The sequence below is a fragment of the Parasteatoda tepidariorum genome, chromosome 4, assembly GCF_043381705.1.
Source record: "Parasteatoda tepidariorum isolate YZ-2023 chromosome 4, CAS_Ptep_4.0, whole genome shotgun sequence".
In the NCBI taxonomy this organism is placed as follows: Eukaryota; Metazoa; Arthropoda; class Arachnida; order Araneae; family Theridiidae; genus Parasteatoda; species Parasteatoda tepidariorum.
Window position 1 is genome coordinate 64,157,349 of NC_092207.1, and position 16,075 is coordinate 64,173,423.

Consider the following 16,075-nt stretch of genomic DNA (forward strand, 5'->3'; position numbering starts at 1 on the left):
ATGAAATTTCAATTTTTTATGTCTGTTAATTTGTTTAATTATTAAAAATAAAAAACCAATTATCTTATTAAAAAAACATACAATAATATTCTTGTTCATTATGTGTAAAATCAATTTTCATTTACTTCCATTTTAAATCCTCCTTTTCGTGAAGCATGTGGTTTTAAAACAAGAGTTTCGAAGCTCTTTGTGCTCCAGGTTTATTTTTCAGTTTTGAATGAATAAGACCACAATTCAAAAACATTCTTTCTAAGCAGTCTTAGATAAAATGAAAAACTTTTTGTGAACACAAAATCTCATTCAAAAATTCTTTTCAATCTATTGATTAACTTTTGTGACTAACTTCAGCTCTTTCCTTGCTACCTAATTTTGATAAAAAAAATTTTAAAATCACATATTTTTTTTAAAAACATGCATTGATTTTTATCAAATCCTACATTGATTATTATATATACTCAATACCAGGGTTTGAAAAAACCCGGGGATTTTTGAAAAAACCCAACCCGCCTGGGTTTTATTGAAAAAACCCGGGGAAAATTGGGTTTTATTTGAAAAAACCCGGGGAAAATTGGGTTTTTTCATTTAGTGCTCATAAATTTTACTGTGAAAATATTTTTATTTATTAAATAGTGTTGTATAAGTAAACACTAAAATTTCATCTGACTTTTACCTGTAATAAAATTAAACTGGAATAAATATTTAATGGTCTTCAATGTTTTTATAATATTATTAATAGAAAGTGAAATTAAAATTATGTATATTTATAAAGAGTATCAGTTACTTGTCCCTATTTTCAAATATTTAGATAAATATATGCATTTTAACTTTATAGTTTCAAAAAACAAATTAATCTTAAAATTATAAAAAAGCATANTACTTTCTTTTTCTTTGATATAAAAATAGTGTAAGCTTTTGTTTAATTGTTTCACATCAGATGGGGTAATTGTTGATCACTGGGGTAATTCCGGATCATTTTCATTTCTTCTTATAGTATAAAAAATAGCTAATAAACAGTTAATTGTCTTTTCTTATATAACAGTTCATATTTATTAAGTGGAACAACTATAAAATATATTGGAACAACTACAAAATTTGTTTTTAGCTGTATACAAGACAAATGTGTTCTGATATGCACCATTTCTAGCTTGTTTTACCTTTCTTCTCTCTTATTTTTATGTGTGAACATTGTTAGAATAATTTTTAAGTTGATAAATTAACCTAATATAAATATGGTGAGAAATTATAGTCCTCAAAAGGATACTAAGCTTCTAGAAAGCAAAAATGGCAAATTACTTTTAAAGATTGAAAATGAAAATTTCAGTGTGAGAGCTGCTGCCAGAGCTGAAGTGTTAATCTTTATTCCGGCTTTTAAATAAAACGTTTTAATAGCTGCTTAAAAATATCTTTTTGGTTTATTTGTTTGATCTTAATGTCTTATTTGTTAATTACCATAGTATAATTATTTTTAAACAGCCCATTTACTATAAAAACTGGTGATCAGTAATTACCCCAAAATGATCAAGAGAAGGGCTAATTCCTGATCACTAAAAATTTAAAATCTTTTAAATTCTAATTAGATTTTCAAACAAAAGAAGGTAGCATAGGACTCATCCCATATAGCCTCAAATTTCCAGTAAATATTAAAATTCTTTTTTGAATAGTTTTTTCACAAAATAGATGTTTGCATTTTTTGATCAGGAATTACCCCAGGTCACCCTATTAGGTATCCAAAGGTATGTTAATTCAGATTAAGTAGTATGTTCTGTTTTCATTTATTAAAATATCTACTGCACTAAGTAATTAGCTTATTTGCTAGTCACCTTTTTAAACCATTAAGATTGAGTTCTCGTGTGTGAAGGTATAATAACTAGATCGGAAGCTATTTAAGGTTTTGTTTATGCAGTACTTACCAAATTCAATAAGTTTAGTTCCTTTAAATTTGTTATAAGTCTGTAGAATTTCTGTAAAATTATTTTCTGCTGCAAGCATGTGTTCAGATTTATAATTTTTGTTTAGTTGATGGGTTGTAGATATGCTGTAGTTGAGTTTATTAAAAATGTAAGAATAATAAATGTTCTTGAATATTTTATTCAAATTCCAATCTTCTTGTAGCTAATGCAGTTAATTAAAGTGATAAAAACAATTCAATAAACCAAAAAGTTTGTTTGCTCTTGTTACAAAATTAAATTCAGAATGACTGCATATAAATTCTGTGAATAAATTTTAAATCATTGATAATTGTATGAATACAGGTAATCAGCACATGCATATGAATACTTAAACTATTTCTATTAAAAAAATTTCTATTACTCTATTTAAAAAAATATTTCTATTTTAGGATAAACTTATATATGTTTTTTGGTTACTCTTGTTACAATACAAAGAACAATTAAATTGACCTTTTTTATCACAGTAGTAAATTTTTTTCCCTTCATATTAAAAAAAAAAAAAAAATATTATCTGAATAAAGGATACTAACTTAAAAGGGATACCTAAAGGTTACTAATACAGTATACTCTCAATATCTTAAAGTTTAAGGGGGACTAAGAAAATTTCCAGATAGCGAGTTTTTGAGATAACAATTTCAGAAAGAAGTATGTTCTAAAAAGTAGAAAAATATATTCCAAAATATTACTCTAAAAGGTAAAGTCATGAAACATAAGAGTAACTACTATTAAGTATTTATGTAATGATAGTTTACTGTAAGTCTGAATACACCAATGACAGTTTTATTTTTAAAAGTAAGACAAATATAATTAGGTATTAAATTGAAAAGAATTGGTTTACAATGAACTCACATTGTGATTTTTGTGAAAAAATTCATTTTCTATTTCAAAAAAAGTTTGAAATAGCAAGGTTTTGAGAAGAAATCCTTCGACATAGGAATTCAAATTAACATTAGGTGGATTTGTAATGCCAGGAGGGAAAATATTTTTTTGACATAAAAAAGTTTTCTAGATATCAAGAGTGTACTGTATTAAAAAAAAAAATACTTTAACAAAATTACTGTTTGAAATAGTATTTGGAAATCGTCATTAAAATTCATAAATTTTTGGTCTGAAATGTTGTTTTTCAGACCATTTACCAAAAAGAAATTAAAAGAAATATGAAAAATTCTTCCAGTTTAGTTTTCTTTGTACTTTTGGTAACCAAAAAATTATATTGAATATGTCAATTAAATTTGAAGGAGAAAAAAAATTCATGCTCTCTGTCTTACTTTTCTCGAAATTACCCCAATATTCTATTAAATGAATAAAATTAATCAATTAAATGCAGGAGCATGCAGCTCTTTTAAAAATGTGGCCTTATTCTAAAGCTATTTTCAAATTTGTTTTTGTACAGTATTTTGTTGGATTGTTGTTTTTTGACATATCATTTGTTTAATGCCAGATTGCCAACATCTGTCATTCTTTTAAGAAGATCAGAAATCGAATTGGAATTTTCTCTTCAGATTTTGATGAATGTCAATTGCATTGTGTTTTTTTTCCTTATTTAATATTTAATCACTTTTTTTAAGCATAAGATAAGTTTCTTTCTAATTTATTGCTAAATCATGAAAGTAAGAATAAGTTTTCTTGAAATTAAAATAATAAAATGTATTATTCAACATTTTTCTTAACATTTCTTATTGTACTGCTGACTCTCTGGAATTCTCTCATTTGAGAGGCTTGGTGGATTTTGGATAATTTCAGGGCTGAAATTTTTCTCCTCTAAAGCCGATTTGTCCATTTTATTTTTCTCCTTTATTCTGCTGTGTTTTCGACAAATCCATGTTTTATCTGAAAATTTCATATTTTCTTTCAGTAATTCTGTTTTTCAGTGCTGAGCTTAAATTTTTAGCTTTTCTGTTATCAATAATTGTTGATTTGAAATTATTTCAAAGTTTACCATTGTAGTCAGTTAGTTGGAAATTTCTATTGATTCCAAATAAAATATATTTTATCTGATGTAAAAATTCCAACCTTTAAGTACACTTGAAAAAAAATCTTATATAAAAAATAAACCTCTCTCAATTTTATTTAGTTTGTATAAAAATTAAGGTTTTTAGAAAGGGATTTCTTTAACATATTATGATTTTCCATGTGCTCATATAGTATTTTTTTAAATTAAATTTTTTGTTAACATATTAGTGTCTAATGCGACTGCAACTTTCATTCACGTTTGCAATCTTCTTCTTTTTCTTTTTTTTGTCTCATTACAAAACTCCTTAACTTCCTTTTAATAAATATTCTTTTAAATATATATAGCTTATGTAGGATTATTTCTAAATTTATTGATTCTTTTTTAGGTTTATCCTGGGTTAATGGTAACATCAGGAACTATTCATTATGTCCTATCATTACTTAACATTACAGTTCACATTAGAGATATCTGTGTTTTTCTTGCTCCTGTAATTAGGTGTGTAAAAATTATGTTGCATTTTGAATTATGGATTAGTATTTTAAAACTTTATTAATGATTAATTTTTATTTGATTTATTTTTTATAAAGTGATCACTTTAGCAATTTAATTTCTTGATAAGAGAATCTGTAGGTGTCTGAACACAATTAAAAGATATAACCAGATATATTACTAAATATATATATATTCTTATTCTCTTGATACATGTACATATATTCTTATTGATAAGTACAATTTCTTAACTATATTAAATGTGTAACTCTTGAATGTCTAAATATTACTGCTCAGTTTCATAGGATTCAGGAAAGTACAATACTTTAGAAGACCCAGGACTTCTAAATTTCTGAGACCTATTTCATTAGATTTAATCCCAGTTTAAAATGTTATCCCTTTTTTTAAATATTTTTATAAAAAGTAAATATTGTGTGATTAGAAAAAATTTATAATTAGCAATTAAATTAGGAATAATTTGGCAAAGAATTAAAACCAAAATTTTGATATCAGTTGTCTTTAAAGTTCAAAATCTGATATTGATCTAATAGATAATATAAATGATCTGATCTATAATGTAAATGAGATGATCTAATAGAAGATATATTCTTTTTCATATGCACACACACATATAATGCTTATTTAATCATTCAAAATAACGCTATGCTAAGACAAGAATTTATCAATGAGAATCGTATAGTATGTTACTTATATGTAAGGACTTTAAAAATTTATGAAAATCATTAGACAGCTTTATCATAATTTTTGATTAACAACAAATATAAAGGAAAAATTCCATTCCCATTAAAAAAACATAAAAGAACAATGCAAGTTTTAATTGCCAACAAGCACAAGTCACAAAAATATAAAAAAAAAATTTACATAATAAAAGTTTTAGTTATGATTTATATCTTTTGAAAAATATAAAGAACTTGTAAAAGGTTTTATGATGAAAGTTAAAATCATGATTGTGGCAACAACTATTTTATCTCTTACGTTTAAAGCAGGGTTTTAAAAAAACTTCGGGATTTTTCATAAATGTTTTAAACTTTTATTCCTAAATCAAGTCTTTAATAAGATTTCAGAATTTGCTTCTAACAAGAAAATTAAATGTGTGGTGACTATTTATTTATAACTTGTTTTGTTGCAATGTAAACACTTTTTGGGGAAGTTTTAGATTGCTAAAACACTATGTTTATTTCCTAACGACAAACAGGTTGTTATATAAAAATTTCAAATCATTCAATTAAAAGATCCCAAAACTTTTTATTGCATTAACACAGATTTAGTGGCAGTGTCTATTGGGATAAAATTCAAATTTTTGCTTGGTTACTCTTACAACTTAATCTACAATTTTTTTTTCTTCTTTCAATTCCTATTCAACTTTTGGTGACTATTAAATTATTTAAATCTTTTTCGCTAATGTATTGTTTAGTAATATTGTGTAAAGTTATTTTCTAATAACATTTTAGTATTTGTTATTTTAACTGCTAACTTTGTTGGGAAACTGTTTTATATAAAACTTATTATTTAAACAAATATCTATCTTGTTTAATAATTGTAAAATGATTAAGTTACATACAACTTTCAATATGTTTTTCGTAAAATATTACCTAATAACATAATCATTTTATATGGTTAAAAAATTCCTCTTAATAGCCAATTAATCAAGCCAGCCAAAGAAATCGAGATCAAGCCATAATAAATAGAGAAATATAAATCAAGCTATAATTAATAGTAGAGAATAATATAAAAAGAGGAAAATAAGTAACTTACAAAAATAGCCTTTAAAAATGATTAAATAATTTACTGGTTGAAAAAAACTTCAATGTTTTTTCCCCAAAAAAACTTCATGTTTTTTTTTTTTTAAATATTAAAATAAAAATTTTAAATCTGGTACTTCTTATCTGTTTCTTGTGACTTAATATTTTCTTCCTACTAGTGGATTAACTGCAATATCCACATACTTCTTAACAAAGGAATTGTGGAATGAATCCTCTGGTCTATTTGCCGCCTGTTTTATTGCCATTGGTAAGCAATATTTTTTTATTACCTATAAATTTTAAAAGATTGTAATTAAAGATGTGAGGGGCAAAAATTTACTGAGAAGGAGAATATTTTCCTAAAGTCAATTTTTGGAGATTAATTTATAGATTTTTCTTCTTATATATGAAAATGCTTTTTTTAGTATTATACAATGTTTATTTATTTGTTTCAAAAACATTTAAAATAAATTGTATTAGAGAAAATCTACACTAAAAATAAATTAACTGAAAAAAAAAAAAGATATTTATTATTTTTGTACCTCATTATCTTCCTTCTCAGAAAAGGAAAAACTATTTTCATTCGTTTACATATAATCAAATGCCTCAGAATCAGATGTACTTATAAACTGGGCTGTGCTTTTTTGTTTCCTGGCTTTAATTGTTTTATATTGTTGGCTACAAATGCTTGCTTTACACTTTCAGTGGACAAGCAGAATAAGGAAGAAAACAGAAATAATTAAAAAATGGGATAGTTTGTTTAGGAAAACAAACCATTATTGACGCCAGTTTATAGGTCGTATAGAAACATAATAAAGTTGTATTTAGTGCAAATAGAATCTTTAAAAATTATCATACTATTATTGATGGTAACTATGTTAATTATGGTAATTGGTTAATCATGTAAATTTAAAATAATAAGTTAATTATTAAAAAAATCATGTAAATTTGAACATGCCAACCCTGGCCTGGGCGACTAAAATTTGTTTAAAAAATTAACTCAATTAGTCATCCTTGGACTAGCAATTGATGTAAATAGATAGGTTGCTGTTTTGGTTTTTTGTTTACATTTTGGTCTATTTCTGTAGCAAAATAGTATATTTGATCATACACATTCTTTGCATTGTAATATTTACGTTAAATTCACTTTATTAACTTTTCTTTAAAAAAATTAATAGAAATTTGCAAATGGACCAGTGAAAATACATGTGGAATATTGATATCTTACCCCTGCCTAGCTAAAATCCCTACATTGATAACAGCTCATTACTTTGAATTTATTAACTGAAGTTGAGATGTATAGGAAAATATGGTATTATTTTAAACTTTGTTGCTTTATGTGTGCCAATTTTTCTGAAATGCTCTTTATTAAGTGCCTAGTCTTGCTTCAGTTAGCAATCAATATAATTTTAAATTTTGCTTTTATTACAGTACCTGGTTATATCAGTCGATCTGTTGCTGGGAGCTACGATAATGAAGGAATTGCAATTTTTGCGTTGATGTTTACTTACTACTTATGGGTAAGTGTTTAAATTTTTTCTCCTTTTTATGACAAAAAATTTTTTTTTTTACATTTCATTCTAAATAATATAAGATCTATATTTTTTTTGTTAATTGATTTTAAATTAGTTTGTTATCTCTTAAATTTTTAGAATTCTATCTAAACTTTTTTAAAAACATACAGGATTTGAAATGGCTTAAACAAATTTTTGCGAATGAAAAATTATTTTTATTTGCTATATAAAATTTTCAATGTGCATTTTTATCTATATTTTTATAAGAAAAGAATTTCCTTTAAGTAAATTTGCTATTTACTTTTGAGTTTAGAACCACCTACTTTTATATATTTAAGAAGGATCAAAATTAAAGTTGGTCCTGGGCCACTAAAAGTTTACTTAAATCACCATAAAATAATTTTCAGGTGTCTCAGATTAGCTGTCGATGTAAAGGGATAATATGCTGTAATAGTTTTATGAGCTTTTGACAACAACAAAAATAACATATTCCGTCTTAACCATGGTACATTACACTTTCTCAGTCAATGTTGAATTTTTTTTTTACTTAAATTCACTTTATTAACTTCAAAAAAATCTAACAGGGGCATGTAAATAGACCAGTGAAAATGTGTAAGGACTAGTGATATTTTCTATAATTCCTTCGAACTGATTTTTCTTAATTTCTACTCCCGTTTAAAATAAATCCAGCATAATTTCCAGATTCTTAATGAATACATATTTTGCTATGTTTTTTAGGATAAATTATTTTTGATAACTGTATTTGCATGGATTTTAGCTTTGAAAAGCATTGTATATAGTTTTAAATTTTTTTTTTTCCATTTTAAAATTTTCTTTATCTTATATCTTTATTTGTAGGCATTCTAACCAAAAAATACTTTGTTCAATTAATGCAAGTTAAATGTTAAAATTAAATGCTATTTTTTTGTTATGCATACATGGATAGATTTTAAATTCGGAGAATTTCTATTATTATTCCCCCCACCCTTCTCATAAAGGTTGTTTTTCTGAAAACAGAATAAATTTATAATTATATATTAAGCTTGTGTGAACATCTATTTGTAATAATATATATATAATACTCCTTATTAATCTTTCAATTATAAATTTTTTTTTTTTATCAATGTAAACTTTATTATTATAGGTGAAAGCTGTGAAAACTGGCACAATATTTTGGTCTGTTCTTTCAGCTCTTGCATATTTTTACATGGTATGAAAATAATATATTTCCAAAAATCTAATCATAATTTTTTTATTTTTTTTAAAACTTACTGTTTTTTTTTTGTTATAGGTTTCTGCATGGGGTGGATATGTTTTCATCATTAATTTAATACCACTTCATGTATTTGTACTCTTACTCATGGGAAGATTTTCTAGTAGGATATATGTTGGTAAGTTCTTTTAGTGATGTTTTAAGTGTAAAATATATTTTCATATTCACTGTCTTTATTACTAAATAAATTGTTTTAAATCTTGACTCATTGGAGCATTGAGAAAGTGAGGGACATTGAGGTTCAACAAAAGAGTCATTTTATCATTTATTTTGTTCATATTTAAAAAGATTGTATAGACAACTATCTAGTCTTTTTCCTATTATTATTTTGACTTTTTAGTTTTAACATTCTGTTTTACTAAACAGCAATCCTTTTTACTGAAAATAAAATATTATAGAAATAAGATATTTTCAGTATTCAATAATCCAGAATTGCTGTCAACCCAGATTTTGCGAACTGCTTCATATTCTAGATGTACTCAAACTGTAGTTCCTATATGTATGAAAGTATTATATTAGTTAGATATAAAAATTTAATTTTTTTATTACTTTAAAAAAATATTTTATGTTTTAGATCATAATAAATTATCTCTAATCTTAATTCTTGTTCAGTGGATACTTAAAATGTTGGTGTAAACCGTCATCACTGACACACTGTACATGTAGTATTTTTTTAAAATATATTGTCTTTAGTCTTTAAAAGATTTGCAATTTGCATAGTCTTATATCTAATAGTGGAAATGCACATATAGACTCATGTCCATAAATTAAGGATGGTTCAGATCCACAGAAATGGAACTGAAGTGAAAATTTCATCTGTAGAATTTTATCACTCATTGAAAATATTTCTGGAAGCCACCAGATGAGACTGATAGTATGTCACAATCACGGGAGTGTAAGAGATAGGAATATAAAGGATGGTGGCAAAGAAGTAAAATTGTTCACAAGCTTTCTGTAAGTTTCTTAGTGCCATAACCTAATAGTGATGACATGGGCACATGTAGATGATTTTTAATGCAATAGAATTATTAGCCGTCTAATATATGGGGATGGAATGTGATTTCACTTGGAACTTGAAATATGCTTTTTTATTAATCGATTCACTGTTGCACTCTCTTTTATGAACTGGACTAGTCCCGCAGTGGACTGATCGTTAAGATCAGTCCCAGCAGATCACCAAAGTCAAGCATCACTGGCTACGGTCAGTGTGCGGGTGGGTGACCACTTGGATCAGTCTGCGTAGGGACCGAGGGTGTGCAGTATTGGTCCTCGTTAAACTGTGCTACCGTAAAGTCCTTGACTTCGCGTGCAGGTCGTCGGGCTACCGAAGCGAGGGTGCCATCCCCTCCGCAGAGGATCAAAATTGTGATGGCATGTCTTTGGATCATCCTCCGGGATGCTTCCCAGACTGTCGCCAATAGCCCAGTGTGCAGCTCTAGTGCGACGTAAATTAACAACAACAATGAACTGGACTAAATGTGTTCCCACTTCCAAAGTAGAAACAAAAAGTTGTGTTTTCTACTTCCCAAACTATGACCTAACCAGGTCTGTACCTAATGCTTTCAGTTTAATTTAGGGTTAAAGAAATGTCTGTAGCACTTTTTCACTTGCGTATTTTACTGGTCCCTGATTGTTCATAAAGTTGTAATAGTTAATCAAAAGAATATGTAAAATATTCCTACCTAGTAGGTTTGGGTCACAAACTTTCTGTTGAAGTTATCAAAAAAAAAAAATTTTTTTTTAATGCATTTTTATTGTTATTTTGACCATAAAGAAACATAATTATTAATAGTAATTCAGTTCAGTTGAAATACTGGACTGGACCCTGTTTGTTCATAATGTTGTATTAGTTGATCCAAAAAATAGCATATAAAACATGTGAAAAATATTCTACTAACTAGTAGGATTAGGTCACAAAAGTCAAAATATTCTGTTGAACTTGTCAAAAAAAGGTGTATATTTTAATGCATTTTTATTGTAATTTCGACAAAAAAAATCACTAGTAATTTAATTTAGTTGAAATACTCTTTATTTTTCAGCTTATACAACCTTCTTCATCCTTGGTCTTCTTTTGTCTATGCAAATACCTTTTGTAGGATTTCAACCTGTTAGAACAAGTGAACACATGGCATCAGCTGGTAATAACAACACACTGATTTGTTCAAAGGAATAATAATTTTCTAGTCATACTCTTAAACTAATTGTCATTCTGTATTATAGGTGTTTTTATTCTGATCAATGCATATGCCTTTCTCAAATACCTTCAATCCTTTTTGACAAAATCTGAGTTAAAAACTGTTTTCATTTTTGCTGTTACTGCCATCGGTCTTTCAGTATTTCTTGGAGTTGTTGTGCTGACTTATGGTGGTAAGTGCTAATATTTTTTGTAAGTAGAAAGAACTATTTGATTCCTGTCTAATTAAAATAATAATTATGATAATGATTCCCTCAATGTGTCGAACCTACTCAGAATAAGCTTAAATCGTCTGTTGGTAACTTTAAGTGTGACAAATTAAATATTTTAATTTTGTCTGCTTTTTCTACTTTTATATTAATTAATCAGATTTTTAAATAAAACATTTACTGGGCGTTATATTATTTATAAAATTATTAATGAATACAAGTAAGTGTTAAAAAGGACTAAAGCTGATGCCTATGGGTATATGTGATTTAACTTTTATAAATCACATTTATAATTTTTCAAATATTTTAAAAATTATTTCTTAGCAAAAATATATTTTTTTTAATGATTTACAATTTGTTTATAGTAATTAGAACCTCCATTTTGTTAACCAATGCCAATTCAGACTTTTTTTACACTTAAATTTTTTTTCCCCTTTCAATAATATGCTGTCATAATTCAGTTCCACAAAAAAGAAATCGTATATTAATTACATTTTTATGTTAGTCTTTTTTTTCTCTCTTACGTTTGTCTTTTTAAAAAAACTTCATTGTAAGTAAATTTTAAAATATAATATATTTATACCTATTTGATGAAAAGACATTTATTAACCAATTATATTGAAATTAAATTACTATATAGAATAGGGGTGCACAACCTTTTTAGTGAAAGGCCACTTGTAGATAAAATTGTTTTGGTTGTCCAATGAAGAATCGCCTTCCCAATTATTTAGACATGTTGACTGTAATTATGGTAATTTTTAAATAAACATTATTTTAGATACTAAATTCTTTTTCTAAATCAACCTAGTAATATATTTGAAAAAATTAAATGTTTTTAAATTAGTTAAATGTTACCTCAAAAATACCAAACTGATACTTCTTTAAAAAAAAAAAAAATTCCTTTGAGTCAAAAAGTAAATATCAAAAAAAACTAGTATTAAAAAAAATAGAGATGGAGGAAAAGTAATATTTTTTTTATTATATCACATAATGCAAAGGTTTATTTAAAAGATAATATACTGTAGTGTTCATAAAATAAAAGTAAAATTAATAAATATTTATCTTGAACAACATAAATGCAAATTAAATATTTTAATTAAAGAAATTTTATGGTTGTCTAAAATGATTTAAAACAAGCACGTTATAGCTCAAAATTAGTTGGGGACTTATTTTTTAACTATAGAACAATTATTGTAAATGAGTTTTTAGAGATTTTATGAATATTAAATCTTAGACAGTTTTTTCAGCTACCAAAGAATTTAAATAAAGTTTTTTAAAAAACAGTAAACCGTACTTTACTCATGCACAAAATTTCGTGTGTTGTAATAATGTTGTATTAAAAATATTAAGATCTTCAAAGAACCATGTGGAAATTAGTAGACTGCCCAAAAATACATGAACTGCCCAAGATCAATCATACAGTAGATTAAAAGTGAAATCACAAATTAAGAAAATTATTTAGCTGCCAAAGCGATCAAAAAATGACTTGGATTGCCAATTGGCACAAATAATGACTTGAACTGTCAATTGGCACAAATAAAGCCTGTCGAAAGTGAATATTCACGATTTAAAACTTTAAAATTGTAAAAATATTGTAATAAAAAATCTAAAGATTTTCAAAACCTCTTGCAAATGCGTAGCAGCGACTGCCAAAAGAAAAATAAAAAAAATTCTTTTGGCTCGTAGCAAAATCAGCACAAATAAAGCTCTCTTTTAATACACAATTCAAGTGTCTTAATACTTATAAAAAATATCAGAATTTTTACAACGATGTGCAAATCCATAACAGTAATTGACGAAAAACTGCACAGAATGATGGAATCTGTGTAATTTGAGAAATTTTGAAAGTGATGTCTCAAATGTGCAAATCAAAATTTCTGACTTTGTTCCTTTTCAAAAAAAGAAGAAAAAAGTATAATGAATATTTCTTGCTTGCTGGCCATACTTCAACAACTGGATGGCCACATGTGGCATGCAGTTTGTGCACCCCTAAATAGGAACTATTATTAAAAATACAAAATATTTTTAGAGTTTATTAATGAAAATTCAATTAATAAGTAATTTTATCTGTACAGTTTGAATATTTTAATTATCGCAAATAAGTCTGGTCCTAATTGCTTCGGATATTTTGAAGACGCATCGCACATTTTTTAAAAAATGTTTTGTTGTGAATTAATTAATCCAGTGATAGTAAGCTTATAAATTAACAGAAATCTTGTACTAATATTTAATTATTTTATTTCAACAACAAATATAAGCTTATAGTTTCAATTCAGCTGGATATAATTGATATTCAAATTTACTGCTGCATATTTGTCGTATCTCGGGTAGTTATATGTTTAATAATGAATAAGTGCAAAATTTCCAGAAATACTTAATTGAATAAAATGTCATTCTGTGTGCTAATGTTGCTAGGCATTTAAAAAACATTATTTTCTTTTTAAAATTAATTTCAGAGTAATTAATTGCATTTAATAACAAATGTTGGACTTCTTTTGGTATTATGAAATTACCTAACACTATATCTAATAAAACGCCTCAATTTCTCCGTAAATTTAAATAACTTTGTGATATAAAAATTTCATTTTTTTATAATTTCAAATGATTGTGAAATCAAAAATCTATTTATAATTATGAATGAATCATTGTTTAAATATAATTTTTTTAAAAGAAATATTATATTTTCAGGCTATATAGCTCCTTGGAGTGGTAGATTTTATTCCTTATGGGACACAGGTTATGCTAAAATACACATTCCAATCATTGCATCGGTATCAGAGCATCAACCAACTACTTGGTTTACATTTTTCTTCGACTTGCATGTTCTTAGTGCTACATTCCCTGTTGGATTGTGGTATTGTATTCAAAATTTAAATGATGAGCGAGTATTCAGTAAGTATTTTTCGATATTTTATTCAGTATAAATGTTGCAAACTTGTAGGGGAAATAGGGCATATTGAAGTATTGAGAATCACATATTAACCCATGGAAGAAAATTGCACAGTAACCAATGCATATAAGAATTTAATTGTAGCCTAGCTTCTCATTCGTGTTTTCTAATAATTGTCAAAAATTCCATTCAAATAGGCCCAAAATCAGGTGTTTTATCGTAATTTACTAATTTGATGAAATCAAATCAGGGAGCTCAGCAAATTAATCGCTAAATCATTAAACTATGATAAAACAGCTCCAATCTAGGCTCGTTTGAATGCAATTTTTGGAAAATTTTATTTTATAAGGCAAATATCTGTGACAATTTCAACAAATAAAAGTACTGGTCCAACTGCGCATGGACAGCAGGACCATAGTAAGAAATCCTCTTAGTGGCATGTGATGATATTGCTGCCTGTAGGGTGATGTGAGATGGTTTTTATAATGTGCCCTATTATCCCTCCAAATTTATAAGTGCTGAGATAAATCATTCTGTATATTCTATTCTCTATACATTTATTTTGATTTTTCTCTACATATTTTTCAGTATTATTCTATTGTTGCGTAAAGTTATCAAAATTCACACTATTTTGTGCATATTAAAAATTTCTGTTTTTTTTTCTTTCTAGTTATTTTATATGCTATAACTGCAGTATATTTTGCTGGTGTCATGGTTAGACTAATGTTGACGTTGACTCCAGTAGTTTGCGTACTTAGTGCAATAGCCTTTTCGCAGTGTATTGAGTTATATTTGCAAGACGATGAATCCCCAAAGACTTCATCCTCATCGTCAGATAGTGACTCTGAAGAAAGTGATGGAACTGACAAGAAAGGCAAGAATTTGTATGATAAGGTATAGTCAATTTTTGTTTTATTAAAGTATTTGCATAATAGGTTTTATAAAACCTTTTAAATAACTACTCATATGCTAGTTAACAATCCATTTACAACAATTATTAACAAATATAACATACCTATTGAATGTTATGCATTGCACATAAAATATCTAAATAAAAATATAGATATTTTATGTGCAATGCATAACTACGGTAAACAAAAATTGTCTATTTGACGATTGTAGGTATGTGTATGGTTATAAGTCAAGAATGACCTTTCTAATGAAGGTCAAAAAACTTTTTTCGTTTGAAACTACTACTGATGTTCAATAATGATGAATTAATATTTAACTTGAAGTCTATTAATTAATATGTGTCTCAAACTACCTGTGGATTATGAACTAAGTAAACGTTAGAAAAATTACGGATATATAGGATTGGGTTCATATGCAGCCAAATATTTGACTGCTAAATCGGAACTTTTAAGTTTAGCAAGCATTGTATACAATAAAAAATGAAAGAAAAAATTCTGGTAGGAAATTAATAATGCCTATCCCAATTTCAGAATTTAAATGGAAATTTTTTTTAATTCTTTTTTTACATTAGTACTTATCATTAATCAATTTTTAAATATTTTTGAAAATAAATTCACTCAACTACTTATACTCAGTGTTATGTTGTTTTTTGGCAGGATTTTTATTCTATTTCTCTATGTCTCATGCCAGAAAATGTTTTCTTTTTTACAGGCAGGAAAAATACGAAAGATAAAAACTGATCAGTCGAGAGACAACATTGGCATTGGTACAAATATTCGAGGAATCGTAGTTTTACTATTGATGATGATTTTAATGATGTTTGCCGTCCATTGTACTTGGGTAACCAGTAATGCTTATTCAAGTCCAAGTATAGTTTTAGCAAGTTATAGTGCTGATGGGTAAATAATTTTTATTTTTTGATTTTTTG

At 26.5% G+C, this 16,075-nt stretch overlaps 1 protein-coding gene across 1 annotated transcript in view; it reads left to right on the forward strand.

Moving 5' to 3' along the window:
* The window catches only part of LOC107452542 (catalytic subunit 3B of the oligosaccharyltransferase complex), a 30,978-nt gene that overhangs the window by 2,735 nt on the left and 12,168 nt on the right, over positions 1-16,075 (forward strand). The window contains exons 3-12 of the mRNA XM_043042714.2: positions 4,289-4,398; positions 6,335-6,423; positions 7,587-7,675; positions 8,814-8,879; positions 8,961-9,060; positions 10,982-11,080; positions 11,163-11,309; positions 14,034-14,237; positions 14,906-15,129; positions 15,859-16,046. Coding sequence (XP_042898648.1) covers positions 4,289-4,398; positions 6,335-6,423; positions 7,587-7,675; positions 8,814-8,879; positions 8,961-9,060; positions 10,982-11,080; positions 11,163-11,309; positions 14,034-14,237; positions 14,906-15,129; positions 15,859-16,046 — 1,316 coding nt within the window. The remainder of the gene's footprint in view (positions 1-4,288; positions 4,399-6,334; positions 6,424-7,586; positions 7,676-8,813; positions 8,880-8,960; positions 9,061-10,981; positions 11,081-11,162; positions 11,310-14,033; positions 14,238-14,905; positions 15,130-15,858; positions 16,047-16,075) is intronic.